The sequence below is a fragment of the Dermacentor albipictus genome, chromosome 1 (genome assembly GCF_038994185.2).
Source record: "Dermacentor albipictus isolate Rhodes 1998 colony chromosome 1, USDA_Dalb.pri_finalv2, whole genome shotgun sequence".
Classification (NCBI taxonomy): Eukaryota; Metazoa; Arthropoda; class Arachnida; order Ixodida; family Ixodidae; genus Dermacentor; species Dermacentor albipictus.
This window is the reverse complement of record NC_091821.1, coordinates 381,760,851-381,784,620: the sequence shown is the minus strand read 5'-3', so window position 1 is coordinate 381,784,620 and position 23,770 is coordinate 381,760,851. Positions and strand designations below refer to the sequence as shown.

Sequence of the window (23,770 nt, the reverse complement as noted above, 5' to 3'; positions counted from 1 at the left end):
ACAGGCAATACTGTAGCAAATGGACATGACACTGTGTGCATTGCAATGGTGAAGTTTTTTTTAGGAGATGGTGCTGTCCCTTACGAGAGGCAGCTACTTTTGCAGTAAATGAGTTCAAAGCTGAATAACTCGCTTAAGTCTGCTATTTCTTCTTATTCTTTCTTTTATTTGTTTCTTTTGTTGCTGAAGAAGCAGAAGTTGCCAGAATGTCAATGGAGTTTGTCAGAGGGGTTTTAGCATCAACTGCACGGCAGTGCTGTTAGGGTGATGACAAGTACCATTAACTGCATAAGAACCAAAAAAAGGCATGTATACATTAAAACATAAGAAATATCATCGAGGCCATTGTCTGACCAGTATTTGTGTGGCTTGCTGCTGACAGCACCTGTGGCAGCTCTTTGTGGAGGAGGGCTGTCTATTGTCCCAGCTGCGGCTCCTGCGAGATGCTTTTCTGCTGGGCCGAGGGGAGCTGTTCTTGCACTTCTCTCAAGTGGCCAAAGACCTCCTATGCCACCCACGCACATCCACTACTGAGCGAGGTAAGCAACATTGTGCACAGACTTTATTCCCGCGAACTGGATGCTTGAATGCCTTGGTGGCCTGGTACTAAGGTATCAAGTACCACTTCATACCAGGCTTTCATACGCATGAACACCCAGGGAAACAGAGTACCATTCCTTCCGAAGTGCTCACCACGATAGAGGATCAAATCTATGGCCTCATGCTCAGCTGCAGAATGCCAAAACCACTGAGCCACTTTGGCAGGTGCTTCAACAGGGAGTGTTCATGAAAACAGTGATGACTGAATGTAGAAAATAGGATTGTTTCCAGAACTTTGCTTAGTGCTCGCCATTGTGCTGGATTCTTTTAGAGAGATCATAATAACATACACTGTTATTTTTTACAATTATATGTCCGGATTTCTTTCAATTTCTTGCGAGTTTTGTGGGTTTTGTGGGTTACACGTTATGCTGCTGTGCTTCTCTTGACTATGACCTCATTAATTTCCAGATTAGCAATGCCAGAAGGCAACCTTGAGAAGGTATAATGCAGTTGCAAGAATTTAAATAGTAGGGATAATGCAGGCACTGCTCCGCTGTAGCCAAACCATATTGTTCCTAGTGTCTGATCTTTGCAAAGGCTTTATGATAAAATATATGTATTTCAAAAACTTTAATTAATAACTGCATAAGTTTAGTAGAAACCAGGTCATTATAGCACAGTCAATTCTAAGCCACTGCACAAGCATTAGTATATCACATTTGTACTGCAACCAAGAATACTGTTATGCGAAGGACGAGTCAGTGAGACGAGCAACTATTTACAGGTTATATTTACAACAGCGGTTGCAGCACTGACCAGTAAGATTCACCGCGTCGAGCCCAGTTCGTTCTTCCTCCTCTTTTCTCGAGTGATGGCGCCCACGCGCCTTGTTCAAACAATCAAGTACCAGATGCGTGTAGCATAATACCCCGGCGGCAGAAGCGACGTCCCAGAGCGTCTAAATGTCATCACTGGGAGGGTGATACTGCTTCAGTCGTGAAACATGCGCGATATCACTGGACTGGGAAGCAGGTGGGGCGTCAGGGGCGATCTCGTAGGTGACGGTAGTCACGGCACGAAGCACTCGGAATGGGCCTGTGTAATGAGACAACAGTTTTTCTGAGAGGCCGACCTGACGCCGTGGAGACCATAGAAGCACCATAGAACCAGGTGGGAAGTGCATGTCTTGGTGTCGCCGATCATACAAATGCCTTTGACTCTCTTGGGATTTCAGAAGGCGGTCATGGGCAATTTCCCTTGCGTGGGCCCAGCGGGCAATGGCTTCAAGTGCATATTCAGTGGTCGGTGCCGCGTGAACAGGGAGGGTTGTGTCGAGGGGCACTGCTGGTTCTCGGCCGAATAGAAAGGAAAATGGGGAATAACCGCCTGTGTTGTGGCGCGAGGCATTATAAGCAAATGTGACAAACGTTAGAGCAAGGTCCCAGTCAGTGTGGCCTGAAGAGACATTTTTCGCGAGCATGTCTGTGAGAGTGCGATTGAGACGCCCCGTGAGGCCATTTGTTTGCGGATGGTATGACGTGGATAGCTTGTGCCTCGTGGCACAGGACTGCAGGATGTCCGCGATAACCTCGATGGGATGTCCGGCCATGGTCTGTAAGAAGGTGTCGTGGAGCTCCATGTAATAAAGTCACATTACGTAGAAGAAAATCGGCAACATCTGTGGCGCAACTTGTAGGAAGCGCTCGGGTGATGACGTAGCACGTAGTGTAATTCGTGGCAACAGCGATCCACCTGTTCCCAGAAGTAGAAAGAGGAAAAGGGCCAAGTAAGTCCAAACCAACCCGAAAGTATGGTTCTGCGGGAATGTCGAGTGGTTGAAGGCACCCAGCATAGAGCGTCGATGGTGTCTTGCGTCGGCGGCATTTCTCAGATGCAGCTACGTATCTTCGAACAGAGCGAGCAAGCCCTGGCCAAAAAAAGCGTCGGCAAATCCGGTCGTAGGTCGTAGGTGACCGGCAGTGGGAAGGTCGTGAAGTTCGTGGAGAACAGCTGAGCGAAGGTGTTTAGGGATCACGAGGAGTATAATGCAGGGCCATCGACATGAACGTTGTGGCGGTAGAATACACCATCTTTAAGTGTGAATAAGCAAAGAGAACTATCAGCAAGTGATGATTCCAGGTGGTCAATGATGAGACGCAAGGATGGGTCATGGCACTGCTCGTCGGCAACATGGAGCAGTAGAAAAACAGAGAGAATACAGGTGTCGGTGTCAGTATCAGAAGTAGAGGTCGTGTCTTCGACTGGGTAGCGAGAGGGGAAAAGTGCGTCCTGGTGTTGGCGTCCCGACTTGTAAGTCACTGTGTAGGGATATTCTTGAGCGACGAAAGCCAACAGAGTGCATGATAGTCTGTGATTACTGAGAAGGGCTTGCCATATAAATATGGTTGAAACTTTGAAAAACAGCCCAGACGAGAGCAAGACATTCATGCTCGGTAATCGAATAGTTGCGACCTGCAGTTGTAAGGAGCTGGTTAGCGTAGGCTGTAACGCGACCGTGTCAGTGTTGGCGTCGCGATAAGACGGCGCCGATCCCATAACCGCTGGCATCGGTTCGGACTCTGTAGGTGCAGATGGGTCCAAGTGGGCCAAGACCGTTGGATTGGTGAGAATCGTGATAAAGCATGAAAATGTGTCTGCCTGAGGGAAACCCCACGTAAAAGGCACGTCTTTCTTCAGAAGTTCAGTGAGTAGTCAAGTGATTGCTGCGAAATCTTTCATGAACCGTTGGAAATAAGAACAGAGCCCCACCAAACTCCAGACGTCTTTGACAGACTGAGGTACAGGAAAAGCCGTTACTGCTCGAACCTTCTCCGGGTCGAGTTGTACTCCGAAAGCATCGACGAGATGGCCTAGCATTGTAATCTGTCGGCGTCCAAAGTGGCACTTCGATGAGTTTAATTGGAGCCCAAGCCTTGTGGAAAACGTTAAGGATAGCTGCGATGCGCTCAAGGTGCGTCTCAAATGTAGGAGAAAACACAAGGACGTCGTCGAGGTAACAAAGCCAAGTTGACCATTTGAAACCTTGAAGCGGAGAGTCGATCGTCCATTAAAACGTGGCGGGGGCATTGCATAAACCAAGCGGCATAACCTTGAATTGGCAGAGGCCATCTGGAGTGACGAAAGCGGTCTTTTCTTGGTCTTGCTCATCGACGGAAATCTGCCAATAACCAGATCGAAGGTCGATGGACGAAAAGTATTTGGCACTGTGAATTCAATCAAGAGTGTCGTCAATTCAGGGCAAAGGGTAAACATTGTTTTTAGTAATTCGGTTCAGGTGGCGGTAATCAATGCAGAAACACCATGTGCCATCTTTCTTTTTGACGAGCACGACTGGCGACGCCCAAGGACTCGACGAGGGCTCAACAATGCCGCTAGCGAGCATCCTGTTTACTTCCTGCTTAATAACTTGCCGCTCTGCTGTGGACACGCGATACGGTCGGTGGCGAATGGGAACAGCATCACCAGTGTTTATCCGATGCTTAACAAGGGACGTCTGACCAAGTGGTCGATTGTCAGTGTCAAATATGTCATGGTAGTAAAGCAAAAGGCGAGATAGAGCGGCTGCTTGGTCAGTTGCAAGGTCCGGAGTGACCATGGGACATGATGGGCCATCGAGGTTCAAGGCATCCTGCGGGTAATCAGGAGGATCTGGAGACACGTCGGAAAGGCACATCCATTGTACAGAAAGGCACATCCGGTTTGTGTGTTTTTGCAGTGAAAAAAACCTCTAAAGCAAGTACCTTACATTGTTTTACATCTTTCACAATCTTGGTGAGGTCTATATTTTCCAACAAAGAAATGGCTTTGCGTTTTACCTTCTGAGCTTTCTCATTTGCCAGAATGAAGTTCTTGTTGACAGCCTCAATGGCTTTTTTGTTGAAGACAGCAGACGGAGCTATCACAAAACCGCCCTCTTTGTCACTCAGTAACAGCCGAAGTTCATTGTCTCTAAAGAAAGATACTGTCCTTTTGATCACAGCTGTCAAAGGTGGCGCGCTCCCAGTGGCGGTCCTACTAAGGCAGTCCACCCCATCGAGGAGTGCAACTATTTAAGTGCAACTTTTATCCGGTTTGAAAATAACCTTTTTATCTAGAAAAATGGTGTGTGTATTGGTTCATGTGTGGCGCCTGCTCTTTGTAATAGTTTTTTATCTTTTGTCGACTGCGCTCTTAAGAGTGCCTTAAACAATGACTCGGTTCAAATTTTTAGATATGTTGACGATTTTCTTGTTGTGATAGAACAGGCTAACAACGAATGCTCCGTGATGGTAGTTTATATTTTAACTCTGTTCAATGACAATGGCAAAGGTTTAACATTCACACATGAGCTATCTAGGGACGGTAAACTCCAGTTTTTAGATTTGCAGCTATCCTTACAAACAGGCCACGCCTGTTGGATGTACTCGCCACGTGCACGTAAGGAACCTTTACCTTACGCGTCTGTGCACTCAAAGACTGGAAACGTGCCATCGCTTTGATGTGTTTAGAATCTTCCTTAATGAAATCTTGTCATCACTCTGCGAACATGAGTTTCTTTGCACAGTTAAATAGGCTGCAGGCTGCTGGTTACCCAAGTGTGGTGGTGACGTCAGTCTCGGAGGTATTGCTTCAGAAACTGAAAGGGAAGTGGCACAAAAGTAACTGCATCACACAAAAGAAGAGGCCTGAAGTTGTGCCGTATTGCCACAGAGTGGCTCACAATCTAAAGAATGTCTTTACTAGATGCCAAATTCCGGTAGTGTTTTCCACTCCTCAGAAACTGTCAATGTTGTGCAGCCGTATTTCTAAAACAAGTAAAAAACCTGATTGTGAAAAGAACCACATGAAGTTTGTAGATTGCAGCGTCGGTTTGGTTTATAAGATTTCCATGTCATGTGGCAAAGTGTATGTAGGGCAGTCAGGCCGCTGTGTTAACGAGCACCTTAGAGAACATGAGCGAACCATACCAACAGGCACTGGTTCCCACTTGGCTCAGCATTGTAAAACATGCAAGTGCAAACCCATGTTTCGTGATACCAAGATGTTGAAAATGAGCTGTGACACCACCGCCCGAGGGTTATCGGAAGCATTTTTCATTCAGTCATTGGGGTTACAGTGCATTAGTGTGCCTTCCTTAACCTTGTACAGCGCTGAATTTGGTTTTTTGGATTCTGTCGCATGAGTGCGCTCTTGGGATCAGATGTTGGTGGCTCCACGGCATGGTGCTCACTGCGCATGTTCCTCTGGTTTAAGCGGTCTATAAAGGAGTGATGCAATAAAATGATGTCAGTTGAGAGTAGCGCCTTGTCCTGTCGTCTTTCTTGTGTGTGTCATTTTGCGCTAAACAAAGTATTCATGGACATAGTCGCCATCAGGCATGGTTGCCATTGAGGTTAATTCGATGAAGGTTAGGGCTTTTGGAGGTAAGTGAACAAACGCTGTAGTGCAGAGGGTGTTCGGTTGTTCGGGGCTAACGTCTGAAAGAAGAGGGAGCTCGAGGCACGCCGTACCGGTGGAACAGTCGATGAGAGCAGAATGCGTCGTCAGAAAGTCGAGCCCAAAGAGTAGGTAATGAGGGCAACTGGTCAGCACGGTGAACAGGACTGGAACTTGGCGGCCAGCAGTTCCTATGCGAGCAGTGCACATACCCCTGAGGGCAACAGGGACACCACTGGCGACGCGTACGGCTCGAGTGGTGGCAGGCGTAAGAACTTGTTTGAGGCGACCACATAGGTTAGCGCTCATTATGGACACTTGGGCTCCCGTATCAATTAATGCCGTCAATGTAACACCATCTACGTCTTCTTCAATTAAGTTCGTGTTGCTGAGGTGCGTCAACAGAGGATTTGGACAAGATGAACACGATGCAGCACTACCTCCAAGAGCTGCATGGCCTAGTTTTCCGTCTGTCGGTTTGGCGAGGAAAAGCGGCGAGGTTGGGGTGACGAGGAGCGACTGCGTTGAGGCGACGGCAATCACACGGAGGAGCGGCTGTCAGGGGCACCAGAAGTAGGGTACAGACGGCGAGGTGAATAACGGAGAGCGTCGGCGTTTGGGCGAGGAGCAGGAAACGAGGTCCAGTACGGCGGCATTGAAGTGGTGCGGCAGTGGCGGGATACATGACCAATGCGGTGGCAGCGGAAGCAGATCAGTTTGCCATTTGGGATTCGCCATTCAGCAGGATTGCATGGGCTGGGAGTGAAATACTGGTCATTACAGGTTGTGGACATGGGAATGGGTGCCGAATCAGGTCAGGAGACAGAGCAGATGGTAGGGATGCCAAGGTTTGCAATTTCTTGCCGCACAACTGCTTGAATAATGGAAATAGCGGGCGCCGCTTTGTCAAAGGTACCGTCAGGGAGTTGTGGATGAAGGGGGCCGGACTCGCCGCTTCAATCTCACGGCGAACTTTACGTGTGACGTTCTCTTGAAATGGTTATGTGGTGGTAAAAGTGGAGCAAGAGGACGTGGCAGGAGTGTTTGGGAGCCGGGAAAACTATAGGACAACACAGCGGCATTCTCTTATGATGGCGTCGACGGTAGAAACGTCGTTATAGACGAGCAAATTGAAGGCATTGTCCACGATGCCTGCTACGATATGGCCCACCTTGTCAACCTCAGTTATGTGCTCATCAATTTTCTGGCAAAGCGCGAGCACTTCCTCTATGTAAGAGAGATACGGTTCAGTCGACGACTGGACAAGGGCGGCAAGCTCTTTTCGCACAGCCTGTTGGCGACCTGACGGGTTGCCAAATAGGTTGTGAAGCCGCTCTTTGAAAATGTGCCACCTGGAGAGCTCGATCTCATGGGTGCGAAACCAGACACGTGGTGTCCTGTTCAGATAAAAGATCACATTGGCAAGCATGATGGTAGGGTCCCAGTGGTGGCTAACACGCTCATACACGCTGAGCCAGTCGTCAACGTCAACATAATTGGGCGGAGAATGTTCTAGGATCACGGAGACTAGGAACCGTAACGTACATTGTGGATGGTGCCGCAGGTGTAGGTGGCGATGGGGTGATTCCATCGGAAGCCATGGCTGAGAAGACGACATTGCGGCCGCTTCGGAGCTCCGTGGCAAGGACGGGGAACGTTCCACCTCCATCACAATGTTACGTGAAGAATGAGTCAGTAAGACGAGCAACTATTTACAGGCTATATTTACAACAGCGGTTGCAGCGCTGACTGGTTAGATTCACTGCGTGGAGCTCAGTTCGTTCTTTCTCCTGTTTTCTTGAGTGATGGCGCCCACGCGCCTCGTTCAAACAAAAAAAATACCACTCGCGTGTAGCAATAAAACACAAGGGAATGTCTTTAATCACTCAGAAAATCAAAATAGTGACACTACAATTATAACTCATGCTGCCAATCTCGAATCCCATCAGCACCAGCGTGTGCAGTGCCTTTTGGCACATTGTGATGTATGCACACTGGTGCCTACAAGGACGCATATTAGTGTAGTGGATCTGGCCATTAGACTTCAGACCTTTGGGTAAACATTCATAGTGGGCTGAATCATAATGTGTTGTCACCTCCATTTCTCTTCGTTGCCTTGCATTGCGCTTTCCCTATTCCTAGGCCTGCGCCTCCTGCTGTAAAGAGGTTGGCTTTTCTGCAAAGCTTGTTTGGCCGGTGGCTTAGCTCACCACATTTTAATGCATGAAAGAAGGCACGAGAGTAAAACGCACATTTTATTCATAGCATGGTTTCAAATATTAATTGTAAGGTGCTTTCTCAAACTGATAATTCGTGAGGAAGAAAAATTCATTATATTCATGCAGATATGGTATTTTACATTTTCACTGCAACTTCTCTTGGCACTATTTGATGTAATGTGTGTGCTAGGGTCATTACTGTCATTAATGTCATTAGGGCGAAAAAAAGGACTCCCTGTGAAGACCAAAAAGCATCTTCTTATGCCAGTATAACAATGCAAAAGGCATGTATGCCAATCTTTGGGACCCCCACAACTGCAGTAGGATTAAATTAAACTCACTAACACAGACAGTTAATGAAAGTGCTGTCAGCTGCACCAGGGGTGAAGCAGACAAAAAGAACTTAATTTTCCTCATCTGCAGTTCTGCAATTAGGTAGAGAGAGTAACATTGTTAAATAATTTTGATGTGTGTTTTTTTTTTCTTCAGATGTAAACGTCATCTTCCAGCAGGCCTGCAGTCTGCTCCAGTCAGAAGATGAGAACCTTGCTGAACAATTCCGCATCACAGTTGGGCCTTCACTGTGTGAGTCATGAGCGGGATAACCTGCGATCAGAGTATGGGGGAATCACAATACATACGCAGAAAAGCACTACTCTACTTTGCTGTGTCATCTCCAAAATATAGAAAGGGTGAGCCTGGAAAATCAATATAATTTGATCTGCAAAAATGTACTCATGCATCCATTTGCCTCTTCTAATCTCCTCTGATTGCAACACACTGAAACCTTAACATTGTCACCTCCATGACACATAAACTATTGAGTGGCAGAACAAGTAATCCCCAATGTACGCTCTTAATCTCCTTTCACATAGGTTTCACTAAGTACATGTTCTATAAAATACTGAGTGGCAGAACAGACAATGCCCAGTGTTCATGCTTAATCTCGTTTCACATAGGTTTCTCTAAGTAAATTTTAACTAATTGCAGAAGTGTTCTACAAGATATTGAGTGGCAGAACAGGCAATTCGCAATGTACACTCTTAATGCAAAAGGATAGAGAGTTGGACGAGTTGGTACGATAACATGATCTTGAATTGTAGCGCGAAGTGACATAGACAGAGGCTAGAAGCAGACGAGCGCTCTTAATCTCCTTCCACATAGGTTTTGCTAAGTAAGTTTTAACACATTGCAGAAGTGTTCTACTTACTTTTTAATAGAGCTTCTTGCCAATGATACTCTGTCACATTTAATCTCATTCCGCAAAATTACGCTAAATATGTGGAACATATTTGTAAAAATATTACACTTAGAGGAACTTACGTGAAACGAAATTAAGAGTGTCACACACTTGTCGCACTTTCTGAAACACACTGCTGTTTGGTGCAGGACTATACTGGGTTCAGTTGCAGTGCGCTGTCACTGGACATTAAGCAGAATCATGTGGACCCTTTTATGCACACGAAAAGGTCTGCACGTACCACTTTTACTAGCATGCACCATTGTGGCTACTGGTATAAAGGAACCTAAATGAAAACAGTTGTGAGACTAACTCACCTTGCTGGTTATTTTGTGCGTGGTTATCCTTCATGTTGCAGGTAAAGAGAAGTTCTCAATCGTGTATCGCTACACTAAGCCTAAGCCTAAAGACTGGCCCAGCTGCAGAGCCCATCGGAAGTGAGCATTTAGCACTAGGGGTGTGTGAATACCGAATAGTAGATTTAAAATGTAATCGAATCAAGGAAAAAAGCTGAATATCAAATCAAATATCAGAAAACAAAAATATGTAATTATTATAAATTTTGGGGAAGAAAACACGCTGCTGTATAGGCTCAGGAGTCTGCTAGCATTGCATAATAATGTAGCAAGCTATGAGTAACTTAGGTTCATGGAAATCAAGATGTATGATAGGGTGTTCTATAATTAAAGGGAATTCTAAATTAGTATGCCAGCTAGCACTGATTGCAGCTCTGTTCTTGTATACGAAGACCTGGAAAATATATATATATTTTTTTTTTATCAATAGAGTATCTATGGAATACAATCAAGTTCATTTCTCCCTCTGAAGCTAAACAATTATAGTGATGTTTTGTTGTACTGAATACCAGTGAGGTTCTCAATTGAACAGTGCACCTGTGTTTTATGGCAGTCTATTATTGCATAGAAGGTTTTGCTTTCCCGTCTACTTTTGAATAGAGAAGAACTTTCACATCTTTATGGCAGGAGGGTTCAGCAGCAGCAACAGCATCAGCCTGTTTTATGTCCACTGCAGGACGAAGGCCTCTCCCTGCGATCTCCAATTACCCCTGTCCTGCGCCCAACCAATTCCAACTAGCACTCGCGAATTCCCTAATTTCATGCTCCACCTACCTAGTCTTCTGCCATCCTCAACTGCGTTTCCCTTCTCTTGGTACCCATTCTGTAACCCTAACGGTCCAACGGTTATCTAACCGGCGCATTACACGACCTGCCCAACTACATTTTTATCTCTTGATGTCAATTAGAATATCATCTATACCCGTTTGCTCTCTGATCCAAGCCGCTCTCTTTCTGTCTGTTAACATTATGTCTAGCAAGCTTTGTTCCATCGTTCTTTGCTTAACTTGCTTAACTTAACTTAACTTTGCTTAACTCTTTGCTTAACCCTTAACTTGTTTTCAAGCTTCTTTGTCAGTCTCCAAGTATCTGCCCCATATGTCAGCGCTGGTAAAATGCACTGATTGTACACCTTCCTTTTCAATGATAATGGTAAGCTTCCAGTCAGGAGCTGACAATGTCTACCATATGTGATCCAACCCATTTTTATTTTTCTATGAATTTCATTCTCATGATCAGGGTTCCCTGTGATTAATTGACCTAGGTAAACATACTCCTTCACAGACTCTAGAGGCTGACTGGTGATCCTGAACTCTTGTTGCTTTGCCCGACTATTCATCATTATCTTTGTCTTCTGCATATTAATCTTCGATCCCACTCTTACACTCTCTCTGTTAAGGTCCTCAATCATTTGTTGTAACTCATCTGCATAGTTGCTGAATAGAACAATGTCATCGGCAAACAGAAGGTTGCCGAGATATTCGCTGTCGATCCTTACTCCTAAGCCTTCCCAGTTTAATAGCTAGAACACTTCTTCCAAGCATGCAGTGAATAGTATTGGAGAAATTGTGTTTCCCTGTCTGACCCCTTTCTTTATTGGTATCTTCCTGCTTTTCTTGTGTAGAATTAAGGTAGCTATAGAACCTCTGTAGATATTTTCCAAGGTATTTACGTAAGCGTTCTGCAGCCCTTGACTACGTAATGCCTCTATGACTACTCTTATCTCTACTGAATCAAATGCCTTTTCGTAATCTATGAAAGCCATATAGAGAGGCTTATTGTACTCTGCAGATTTCTCGATAGCCTGATTAATGACATAAATGTGATCCATTGTAGAGTACCTCTTCCTGAAGTCAGCCTGTTCCCTTGGTTGACTAAAGTTCAGCGTTGCCCTTATTCTATTGGAGATTATTTTGGTAAATATTTTATATAATACTGGGAGTAAGCTAATGGGCCTATAATTTTTCAATTCTTTAACGTCTCCCTTTTTGTGGATTAGTATAATGTTTGCAGTCTTCCAGTTTCTGGGACCCTTGCAGTCAATAGACGCTTCGTATAAAGATCCACCAGTTTTCCAAGCATTATGTCTCCTCCATGTTTGATTAAATGACTGTTATTCCATCTTCTCCTGCCGCTCCTCCTCGTTTCATGTCTTGCAAGGCCCTTCTGACCTCATCGCTAGTTATAGGAGGAGTTTCTGTATCCTGTTCATTACTGTTTCTAATGGAAGTATCCTGACTCCTCTGGGTATTGTACAGGTCAGCGTAGAATTCTTCCGCTTCTTTTACTATATCTTCGAGATTGCTTATGATATTATCCTGCTTATCTTTCAGTGCATACATCTTGGTTCGTCCTATGCCAAGTTTCTTTCTCACTGATTTCAGGCTGCATCCATTTTTTACAGAAGAGTTATTGTAAGTCGAATCTGCATGACAGACGAAAGCGCAGACTGCACATCACATTAAATGACAGTGGAATGTCTTTTCTGCAGCGCAGGACAGCAGTCAACCACCTTTGGCTGGATGGGAAACAATAGGCCTGACCTACAAGGTCAAGACGCCTCTGCATGTGTTCTTCACTCCAGCCACCATGTCAAAGTAAGTCCTGTGGAAAACACTGGTAAGGGCAGTTTGGCAAATGAGCTCTGTGTCACATTAGTTTTACAGATTGCCGCTTTAAAGCAAGAGCCTTTTAGCTTCCTTTTGTTTTTTGAGAACTGCATCAAATTGTTTTTAACTGTGTCTGTAGCATGATTAGTTATATAGTGAAAAAAGAAAGGAGGGGGTAGAGATAAAAAAATAAAGTTGTATTAGATCAGTACAAAATGTAGTGTAATACTTATCTGTGGCACTTTGTGGAGGTTGCTATTTTGTCCACTGCAGATTTTTAATACATCACCGTGCGAGAACTTTTGTTTAGCTCCCATGTATCCACAACATCTTTACAAAGCTGAACGTCCAACAGTACAAATGGATTTCTAATGCCCTTTCGCATTCGTCTTATATCAAGTCTTTAGCACATGTACGCGATGTGCTTTATTACTTCGAACAAGTTTTTTTATATCGCAGGAAGCATATAGTGCAATTCAGTCTGTTCAAATGTATTACCTGAAGAAGCAGAGATTACTTGCATGACAAATCGAAATGTCCAGGTGGCTAACTTTAAAAAATTCACGAATTAGCCTTTTAATTATTTACTTTAGGATGCATGTCACAATTGCAAAATTGAAATCGAGTAGTAGTGAAGTCATGTTTGTATAGCGGAAAGCCTAAGACTAGTGCTGCTTTCGAAACGGCTGTCCCCAAAATCCCCTAAAAAGTTCATCAGTATTCCAGGTCAGATTGTTCCAAAGTGCTTGATGCACACTTTTGGGAAACTTGACTGGAATGCCAGTGTATTTCATAGCACACTCTAAGGCCAGATATCTCGAAAGTAGTGCATCTTATAATTTCTGCTAAGCAAACGACAACCCAGCTTCAATTTTTTTATTGCAGTATGTACCCTAAAGTGAATAATCAAGAATTTCACTTAGTGAAGCTTTTTTAATTAGCCACAAAAACATGGTGGTACCTTACGCAGGTAATTTCCGCCTATTCCAGAAGTGCACCTGAAACGGCAATAAGAGCACTATTTGTCACGAACCATTTTTAAAGAAATCGATTCATACCAAAAAAGAACAGGTGGTATATTCAGCACAACCAAACTTGAAATGACATCGGTATTCTTATTTTCATTGGTATGCATCTCCCACAGTGCTCTGTAAGAAAACATCATAGCAGTGTTTCATAAGAGCTGGCTCAGTTGGTGTGAAGCCTGCATCTCGAAACAGCTTGAAGAAGAGGACAGCAGAGCAGAGCAGGATGACACAAGTGGCGGCATTAGCACGGTGGCTGTCTCACAGGTACTCCCGGCTGTTCCGGCTGCTGTTTGGCTTGCAGCGGGCCCAGACCCTCCTCCAGGAATGCTGGGTGCTCCAGTGTAAGGTGGCACGCACGGGGCCCCTGCAGGGCTGTCCCCTGATGCGGCGCATGATGCAGCTGCGTGCAGAGATGGCCCACCTTTTGGACAGCCTCCAGTACTACCTCCAGGTAGACCAGTTCCTTGTGGCTCTTTTTCAAGTGGCCTTCCTTTGTAGGTGTGCATTCTCCTGTCAGAGCAAGCATGTGCAGCACTTGAATTTGCAGCTGTGCGCTCAGTAGCAAAATGTGATGATCCACTGAGCAACCGTGGCAGGATTTGGTAGTTTATGCCCCCTGACGTACAACCAGTGTCAAAAGTTCACGGATTGCAGGATCTGTGTTGAATGTGCAAGCAATAATATGTAAAACTATTAATAACCAGTAACGCAAAGGAAACAGTCAGAGCTCTATACTACATTTGAGTGAATGCAAACTATGCCTTTCTCAGTAAATGCTTTGCTTCTTACAGATAGAGCTATCAAAAAGAAATCAACAGCTCTGAAAAGATTAGTTGTTACTATGAGCGATCCAATTTTCACCATGATATAATTTTCACAATTTTGAAAATAGCTATTCATTTGCAAATAATTGGTCCTCTGAACAATCCCTTCTATTGTCATAATATGCTCTAGCCTTTCCATTTCGTGAAACTTAGCTCTTGTGCATTACTATTGCAAAACTTTATGCATGGTGGGCAAAGCAAAATATTGAGGTTGTAAATAAAAACTTGCAATGTCGTTTACAGTATTGGAAGTTATAATTCAGTCAGCACACAAAGTAAGTTGCTTTGCTTCATAGGATCTATGCAATGCCACAGTGAACACTGGGATAGTGAAAGCACAATTTAATCTTGAAGTTAGTGGGAGCTTGACTTGTCTCCGCATTCTTTTATAAAAATACAGAAACCATCTCACGAATCTTTTACTTAAATCAAGGAAGGTTGTAGGTATTCCTTGGTATATGAAAACCAATCCTTCAAAATTTGGTTTAAATTCTGTATTGTAAGCCACCTTTGATACATACCTCTCCAAAGCTGCTGTTGTAGAAGGCACGTATGCCAAGAAATACATGTAACATGCAAATGTTAATGTAGTCCCTCACTGCTTGTGATGTCCAGGTGGACGTGATAGAAAGCCAGTTGGGTCGTCTTCTTGGACAAGTGACACAGACTCGAGATTTTGAAGCCATCCAACATTTGCATAACAGTTACCTTGCTTCCCTTCTCAAGGACAGCTTGATAATGCTGAAACCTGTGAGTTACATTCTCAGTGTACTGACTTGAATGTGAGTCCTATACCTGCCACTCTACCAAATTTTTGAGAAAGTTTACAAATTTGGGTTTGCTTAACGGTTTTACAAACATTGTGTTAAGTTGTATGAAAAATACATTATGTTCATAAAAAACTTTGATCGTTGCTCTCCGATCCTACCATTGGAAATCTTCCATTGGTGAAAGTATTGCAAACACCACTCACAGCGTTTACGTAGACAGCGACCAAAAGAACTACGAAGACAAGCACTGACTTCCAACTGGTTTTTATTTTGAGTAACACGCATATATAGCACGCATATATAACACACATAACAAGCATAAAACTGACATGAGTATGCATTCAAAATTAAAAGAAACCATGACCGCCTCCTTAAGATGAACGAGCGTGCATGTGCGACCTCAGAAAAGCAAGTTCTTTATCTGGTAATGCAATTGACGGCTTACTAACCAAGTCACCTTCAGCGATCACTGCTGCTTCAATAATAAGTCTAGTGTTTTCATTAGAACGCCTAGCTAAGATACTGGTTTTTTTCAAACAGTGGGAGTACAGCCGCATTGTGCACAATGAACACCTAGAAACCCTTCCGGCCCTATATGCACTTTATTGCTATGTTCTTGCAATCTAACATTGAGACACCTACCTGTCTGCCCTATATAAGACCGACTGCATTTCAGGGGTATCTTGTACACTACACTTTTCGAACAATCTGTATCATTTTTTCTATGATTGATACTGCAAGGCCTACATCCCTTAGCAACAGGATTAGTTCTGACGCAAAGCTGTGCAAGTTTTTTTTGAGCAGAGAAAACAACATTGATACCTGCTCTTTGTCCTATTTTTTTAAGTTTGTGGGAGATCCCATGAACGTACGGGATAACAGCTGTTTAGTTTCTTCGATCATGTACCTGAGGCTCAATGCTGTGAGGATCAGTGCTTAATTTGCTATGCAAGTTCTCCGAGACTGAGACAAAAAGGTTGCTAGGGTGCCCTGCCGTCCTCAACTGACTGATCTGCAAACTGAAACTAGGTTCTATCAAATGATAACAGGATTTTGTTGGTGCATTATGCAAGCAAGCATGAACAATATACCTCTGTCAACCAGTTTTGAATGGGCGGATGCATAGGAATATAGAGGCTTATTGGCTCGTGGCTCATACATCCAGCATACATGTTGCCAGGCAAAAGATAAATTCAAATCTAGAAACCTAAGGGATCCATTCTCCTGAAGCTCATATGTGAGTCTGAGCGGAGTTAAGCATTCATCAAACAGATCCAACCTCTGACGATCAAAGGCCGCCACACAGCTGTCTTCACAATTAAACAGAATCAAAAGGTCATCCACATAACGAAAGGCTTTTTCGATTTTTGTGTTGCCCAGCCGTGACATGACATTCCTGTCTAGGTAAGCCAAAAATAAGTCGCTCAACGAGGGAGCGATACAAGACGCTATACATATCCCGCTTTTTTTAAGGAAAACATTCCCATTCCATTCGACGAAGCTTGAGGAAAGGTAAAGTTGAAGCAATTTTATAAAATCTGAAACGGACACACCATATTCATTTTGGAACGCAACAGCACCAAAACTACAAATGGCTTTTTCGATAACAACCAAGAGCACCTGATGCAGAATAGAATAAAACATGTCTTTTATATCTATGGACATAGCCTTAAATGGAACGTCAGAATGTTGAGAAAGGTAGTGTATAACCTCAGAAGGTCCTTTAACCAGAAACGGATCCTTAACATCTAGCTTCTTAAGGCGACACTGGAGCCAGTAGAAAAAGGAGTATTGCCGCGTTCCCTTTTCCAAAATAATGACACTAAAATGTAACTCCGGCTTGCGAGTTTTCGCCGAAAAAAACATCCGAAGGGCCAACCCTTCCTTGCTGTCTACAGATTATGCAAGAGTGCCTAGATTCAGTTCCAATAATATCCATTTTGCTTGCAATTTTACCTTCCTCAGATCAACACCAGTTCCCCTAATAAACACAGAATCAATGGAAGCTTGCGCTTTTTCCAAGAAATTATTTTTGGTACAAAAAACCCACCTTCTTTGTCAACTGCTGCAAGACAAAGCCTTTTGTCGGTAAGGTAGGAAAACACCCTTTCAGCAGGAATAGCATTTTGACGAGGAGAGTACAACCAGAGCACGTCCGCGCCCTCAGACATGCAACGGTCACCCTCAGATTCCAGAGCACGCCTCGACACATCACACACCATAGTGAGAAGTTCCGCTGGAGTGATCCTTCCCACTGCGGCAAACTTAGGCCCAAGAGCGAAAGTCTGTGTGACGAAGTCCAGCAGAGTCAGACCTACTTCTATGTGAACTTGCGTCGTTGTCTGTCTTAGGGGTAGATGCCACACGCCTGTTGCGAAGACGAAACAATTCTTGTTGCCACCTCTGTTCTAGGGTGCTGTCAATAAGCACATTCAGCTCTTGTCGTTTCCGGGCCTTGACTTGATGGCTCCCAGGTCCTCGATCCACTTGAATACCGAGTGATTGACGATAAATCCTTTCCTTCCTCATCCATTCGGAATGCAGGAGTTTACACAGTCTTTTTCCATGCCCTGCGGACGGAAGAAATCCACCGAAGGCCGCAAGAACCTCAGAGGTAGCTGTCCATTCCGGCTTCGAAAGCAGTAAGTCAGGATGCGTGCCTGGCAAGGGCGAAAGTTGTCAAGGTGACACGGATGGATGGGTGAAGACAAACAGTGTTAGCTATGCCCGACGAACTACCTTCATAGTTCCTACTACTTACGGTGCTCCTACTACAGTGAAAGCTCGTTAATTCGAACTTCAATAATTCGAATTTATGGATAATTCAAACTGTACGATCTGGTCCGGCCAAGCTCCACAGAAGTCTATGTATAAAAAAGTCCGTTAATTCGAACGCGAGAAGGTTCCTTCACGGATAATTCGAACTACGCTCGCCTGGCACACGGCCAGAGAAACGCGCCTACTGCCTACACACAAGGCTGTATTGCCTCCGAAACGGAGAGAACGGCGAGAAAAGGCAAAATCGGAAAAAAATCTAACCGACGCGGGGTCAGCCAGAAGGCAGCGGCGGCTGCCGCCTCTCCGTTCTACGTAACCTCCAAGACTTCTTGCCCATTGCGAATCTTGGAGGCTTTGCAAATCTTGTACAGCTGCTAATGTTGTGCGGAGATGGCACGGCAAGCTCCAAAATACAGCGAATCAAGTACGTCGCAGTTGCACTTGCAATCAAGAACCAACGAATCAGGGCCTTCGCCACCTTCACATGTTCAGCGTCTTTGTCTCGGCAGTCTTCATCGGTTGTGCACCTCTGTTTTCATCTTAGGAGGTATCGGCCGTCGCGATTCATTGTGATGGTGTTAAGCCTCGGCTAACGTTCGTTTCGGTGGACATCGGTGGTGTGGCACAGTCGGACTCAGAGCTTTGACTTGAAGATGGCGTGTGCCCGCGGCACACGCCATCACTTTCTGAGGCGCCAAATTTCTGACATGCCCTACTGCTTCCAAATCGCAGTGTACTGTTGCTCTCGTTCACTTTCGTTAGTTCGAACTTTCGTTAATTCGAACTGAAGCGGCTTCCCCTTGCGGTTCGAATTAACGAGCTTTTACTGTACTACTCCTACTTACGGAGAACTTGCGTAGTAAGTTAAGCACTGATCTTCACAGCATTGAGCCTCATGTACATGATCGAAGAAACTAAACAGCTGTTATCCTGTATGTTCATGGGATCTCCCACAAACTTAAAAAAGTAGGACAAAGAGCAGGTGTCGATGTTGTTTTCTCTGCTTCGAAAAAACTCGCACAGCTTTGCGCCAGAACTAATCCTGTTGCTAAGGGATGTAGGCCTTGCAATATCAATGATAGAAAAAATTATGTAGATTGTTCAAAAGGTGTAGTGTACAAGATACCCCAGAAATGTGGTCGATCTTATGTAGGGCAGGTAGGTAGATGTCTCAATGTTAAATTTCAAGAACATAGCAATAAAGTGCGCTAAGGGCGGGAAGGGTTTCTAGGTGTCCATTGCACACAGTGCAGCTGTATTCCGTTGTTTGAAAAAACCAGTGTCTTAGCTGGGCATTCTAATAAAAGCACTAGACTTATCATTGAAGCAGCAGCAATCGCTGAAGGTGACTTGGTTAGTAAGCCATCAATTGCAATAACAGATAAAGAACTTGCTTTTCTGAGTACGCACATGCGTGCTCATTCACCTTAAGGAGGCAGTCATGGTTCCTTTGAATTTTGAATGCATACTCATGTCGGTTTTGTGCTTTGAGGGGTGGGGGCTTTTGTTTTGGTGTCTTAGTATATATGCGTGTTACTCAAAATAAAGATCAGTTAGAAGTCGGCACTTGTCTTCGTCATTCTTTTGGTCCCTGTCTATGTACACACTGCAAGTGATGTTTGCAATGGAATACCAACTAGCCCGTACATATACCCTGCTTCGGTGAAAGTATGCCAGAGGGGTACTCGCTTCGATAGAGTTTATTTATATACAGACAATTTTCTGAAGCCTGTGAAATTGACAACAGAAAATTTGCTTAAATAGTGACTGTGATATAAAAGCAGTATGTTGGTTATTAGTATCTGTTGTTTCAAGTTTGCTGCTGATTGTGCGCTATGTTGAAATTTAAATTGGCGTTAATATGGTGTGTATGTATCGCTCAAAAAGGTGTGCACTCAGGACAAGGTCTAAAAATAAATTCGTGCTAACCGACCCCCTCCCCTTCTCAATCATTCCTCCCTCAGTCTATGGGATCTTTACAAATTTTAATGTTCATAGGTTGGTAGGTATGGGGTCCTAACTCTTGCAAGACCAGCTTGACAGAGCATTGATTTGGTTGAGTTGGAAACTGCTAGCCATGAAAGATACTTGGTGCACCAGTGTAGATGCTTACAAAAAGCAGTGGGTGTCTCCCCAACAATTTTTTTTATTTTTTTGCTTTTGACTACACATTTCGAAGTGTTTGCATTTGCAAGAAAACATTAATTTACAAGGCAGCACCACATTTTCATTCATTCATGTTTTTCATGCACCCTCAATGCTAGTGCTCTGACTAACAAAAGAATAAAGTGGTGTATTTCAACTGTGCAGGTATATATTTCCATGATGGAAGTAAACATATATGGAACTGATGCTCCTTTTCAGTATTGCCAACTGGAGGATTGCACTTCAGTAACATTCCTTTGTGATTATTGTGATGAGAAGCTGCTTAAGAAATATTTCTTCAGCCTAGTGCCCACAATTACATTTTGTGTGTTGTATTAAGGAGCATCATCGAAGCATAGCGACTAATGCAATCGAGGGACGGCACTGCCCTACGCTTAACAGGAGGGATGTCGGGTAAAGGTACGCTTGTAAATACAGCAGTAATGATCTGAAGGCCTTCCTCTATGTTCTAACTTTGCATAGTCATTAATTATAATTTTTAATTTCATTTCTTTTGACAAACCATGAATGCATGTCTGTCATGTTGCTTTCAGGTGCATGACTGTCTTAGGTCAATTCTTGTCCTGAGTCAGTCTTTACGTGCCATCTTTCCTGAAACCAAGGAACCACTTACACAGAGGCAGTTCTCACAATACGAGAACATTGAACAGGCAAGGAGTGCTGTTTACTTTCATAGCCCATTGTATAGCATTGCCTGTTGCTGCGATATTATAAATTTCTGAATGTCCGTAGGCTCTCAAGATTCCAATGAAATGTCGCAAACGTCCTTGCTGTTGAACTTTCTTGCAGGGTGATGGAGCAAGGAAAAAATGTGGAGGTGCTGTAGGGCCTCATTAATGAATGCATATACTTTGCTGATATGATTGGAACCATTTCCAACTTTCTGTGTGTAATGCAAGGCATTAAGAAAACACTTTCATTCAGAGCTAGCAGCAATATCCATAATTTAAATACAGACAAAATGCAGAAATGTCTTCATTAGATATTCCTTAAACCAATTAACAATGATGTTTGTTGCATTTGATTGAAAGAATCATGTTTAGAAACCAGTGGTAATGAAATTATGACTCAGGTGCTCAGATGTTTTACAGAAAGGTAAGCCTAAAGCATGATTTAATTATATTTTTTATATAAGTAACTAAATTTCAAGAAATTGAGGCGCCATGCTTACAAGCCTGTAGCCCAGCAGTAGAAGTTTACATTGCAATTCTGCAATCTGTACATAGTAAAGCATTTAAAGAGACAATAAAGAGAATAAAACAAGTGGAGTTGTATTTGGAAATGATCCTTCTCCAATACCAAGGAAGCCACTCTTACCTTGAGGGGAAGTTTCCTAAGCTAGGTAAAACACAAAAACAAAAGACAGATAGCAATGACGCCTTGAAACTGCGCCAGCTTTCTGTGACGTCATAAACTTTGACGGCACCTGCTCAGGCCTAGTTCGTTGTTCACCAGTAAAAATGGGCTACACTGTACTCTAAAGGAGCTAAATACTGAACTTAGCATGTTTATAGAACATTTACACTGCCATACTTGCCCAAATATGAGAAAATAGTTCTTCGAAATTTATGACGTCACACCATTGCACTGCTGCCAAAGTTATGGCACGAAACTTAAGAAACGACCTATATGGAAGTTTGCCCTTCAGTTCCTCTTAATTAAAATGGAATTCTAGGATATTCTTACAGTCTAAACTGATTTTATGTTTCGTTTAAGTGCCCCTTTAATTTTTAAGTGCCCCTATTTTGACATTAATACACATTGTTGAAGCTAGGCTGATATTTCAGCGGTGTAAAATAAAAAAAACTTGCACATACAAGTTAACAAAAGCACGTAACCCATAATTTAATATTTTATTTTGTTTGCTTTAAACTCTCTAATAATAATGCTTTGCGGAATGTTGGCATCCGATTATGTTGTTCTTATTAGATTGCAGGCTTGCCATTTAAGTTCTTAACATTATATACATTTTGTGTAATTTCTTAAAATTCTTTAGAGCTTAAATTAACATTGCATGACCATTAGTTATGAGAACACAGTTTTATTGCGATAGCAATTATACGGACACTCCAGGCACATTTCCACCGTCGTCGTGATGTTCTGTATAAAGTCCAAGCGGGATATCATTGTGGCCATGCACAATATGCTGTGGGTGTGAGTGAAATCGTGCGAGGGTGTGTTGAGGATGGTGACTCGATCTCGCACGCGCCAGGGAGGAAGCTAGGGAGGAAGCGCGCCGTCTTCCATCGCACTCAATGCACCGGGGGGGGGTCTGGCGATAGGTGCGGCCACATGGGCCCTATCTGCAATGGTGACAGAGAGTGCGTTGAGTGCTGATAGCTTAGTATGCGCTGTGTTCTCGCTGCTTTGTTAACATTGAAGCGAAAGGCAGCACAAAGGTCAATTCCCTCGCTGCTGCTGCTTTCGCGCTTCCTCAGGCCAGCGTTTTCGACAATGAGTTTCCGCAGTCATCGAGTGGCATGTCAATTGCATGCAATGTTGGCACTCTAGGCTGCTGCTGCTTGCTGACTCAGGCAGCACATAACTTGCAATGCAAAATTTGAAGGACCGCTCAGCGCCGGACATTAATGCTTCCGCATTCACAACTCATAAGCAGTGCTTAGGTGTCCTCGGACGTTTTTATTTTAAACACAAGAGCACATGCAATGCTGGAGCTATTGTAAATGTGTTAAGGTCGCTTCAGAACTTGTCTGAAAACTTCTGTTTAATGTATTTGGATAGTAACTGCACAAGATAAATAAAAGTGTTCATTTTACTTGCCTTTGGTTGCGTTTAGTTTAGTTTTGCTTAGTTTAGTTTGGTTTTACATGTTTGCGAGTATTGCAGTGTGTAATTACTGTATTTTTACTAAACACGTTGATGCATTGCTCTAATGAAAAGTGGTTCGCCTTAGGGCCAAACTTTGCAACAGCCATTCCTTAACAAGTCTTAGTGATAGCTCTTTGTGTTTGAATATCTAAATTTAGAGCCTAGGTTGTGTTTAATGCTAATGTTATGCTTTGTGCAGGAATTCCAATGTCACAAGCAGCTGCTTCTAAAAGTGCTGTCTTCCCTGCACAACAAGCTCTCTGAATCACAGCCCTCCCAGCTGCTGCTACGCCTGGACCCTGGCTGTGTACCAGCCCGCGCGGCAAATGCAGTGTGACATCTCAACCCATCAGAACAGAATGTGCCAAAAAGTTGCACCACTAAACTCGTGAATCATAATTTTGTTGTTTGAATTCTAGGTATAAACCATGGCGGCCGCACTTCGATAGGGGCGAAATGCAAAAACACCCGTGCACTTAGATTTAGGTGCACGTTAAAAAACCCCAGGTGGTCGAAATTTCCGGAGTCCCCCACTTCGGCGTGCCTCATGATCAGAAAGTGGTTTTGGCACGTAAAACCACATAATTTAATTTAGTTCTAGGTATAAAATGAACTGCAAAAGTTATAAATTCTCTCCTTTAGCATTTGTTTCTATTGCTTACGGGTCATACATTTGGGGCATAGACACATGCCTTATGGACTGTTCTCCCATGCCAAGATTGTCACTTCTGTGGCAGACTTTTAAACCTCAAGTTGCAAATATGTAGGAGCCTCTCTTCAACAGTTTGTGTGCTTTTCCGCCACATAAAGGCAAATGCAGAAAGCACCCATTATATTGCAGGAATTAATTCTTGGCCTCCACTTTATTGTCTCAGTATATTCTGTCTCAGTCTAGACAGTATATGGTACATCCTCTGTGCTGGGTCACATTGTCCGTTTCTGGGTGGATGAATGCTGCCATATATCAGTACA

General features: G+C 43.7%; 1 protein-coding gene across 2 annotated transcripts in view; it reads left to right on the top strand.

Annotated features, from left to right (window-relative positions):
- The window catches only part of LOC135900310 (gamma-tubulin complex component 4-like), a 40,108-nt gene extending 16,911 nt beyond the window's left edge, over positions 1 to 23,197 (top strand). Inside the window, exons 8-15 of one of the 2 annotated variants that reach the window (XM_065429788.1) lie at positions 383 to 539; positions 8,688 to 8,783; positions 12,179 to 12,208; positions 12,286 to 12,391; positions 13,696 to 13,882; positions 14,871 to 15,005; positions 20,503 to 20,619; positions 22,998 to 23,197. In XM_065429788.1, the coding sequence (XP_065285860.1) occupies positions 383 to 539; positions 8,688 to 8,783; positions 12,179 to 12,208; positions 12,286 to 12,391; positions 13,696 to 13,882; positions 14,871 to 15,005; positions 20,503 to 20,619; positions 22,998 to 23,135 (966 nt within the window). In that variant the 3' untranslated portion in view covers positions 23,136 to 23,197. The remainder of the gene's footprint in view (positions 1 to 382; positions 540 to 8,687; positions 8,784 to 12,178; positions 12,209 to 12,285; positions 12,392 to 13,695; positions 13,883 to 14,870; positions 15,006 to 20,502; positions 20,620 to 22,997) is intronic. The other variant, XM_065429789.1, reaches the window with a different exon arrangement.
- Positions 23,198 to 23,770: the final 573 nt, after the last annotated feature.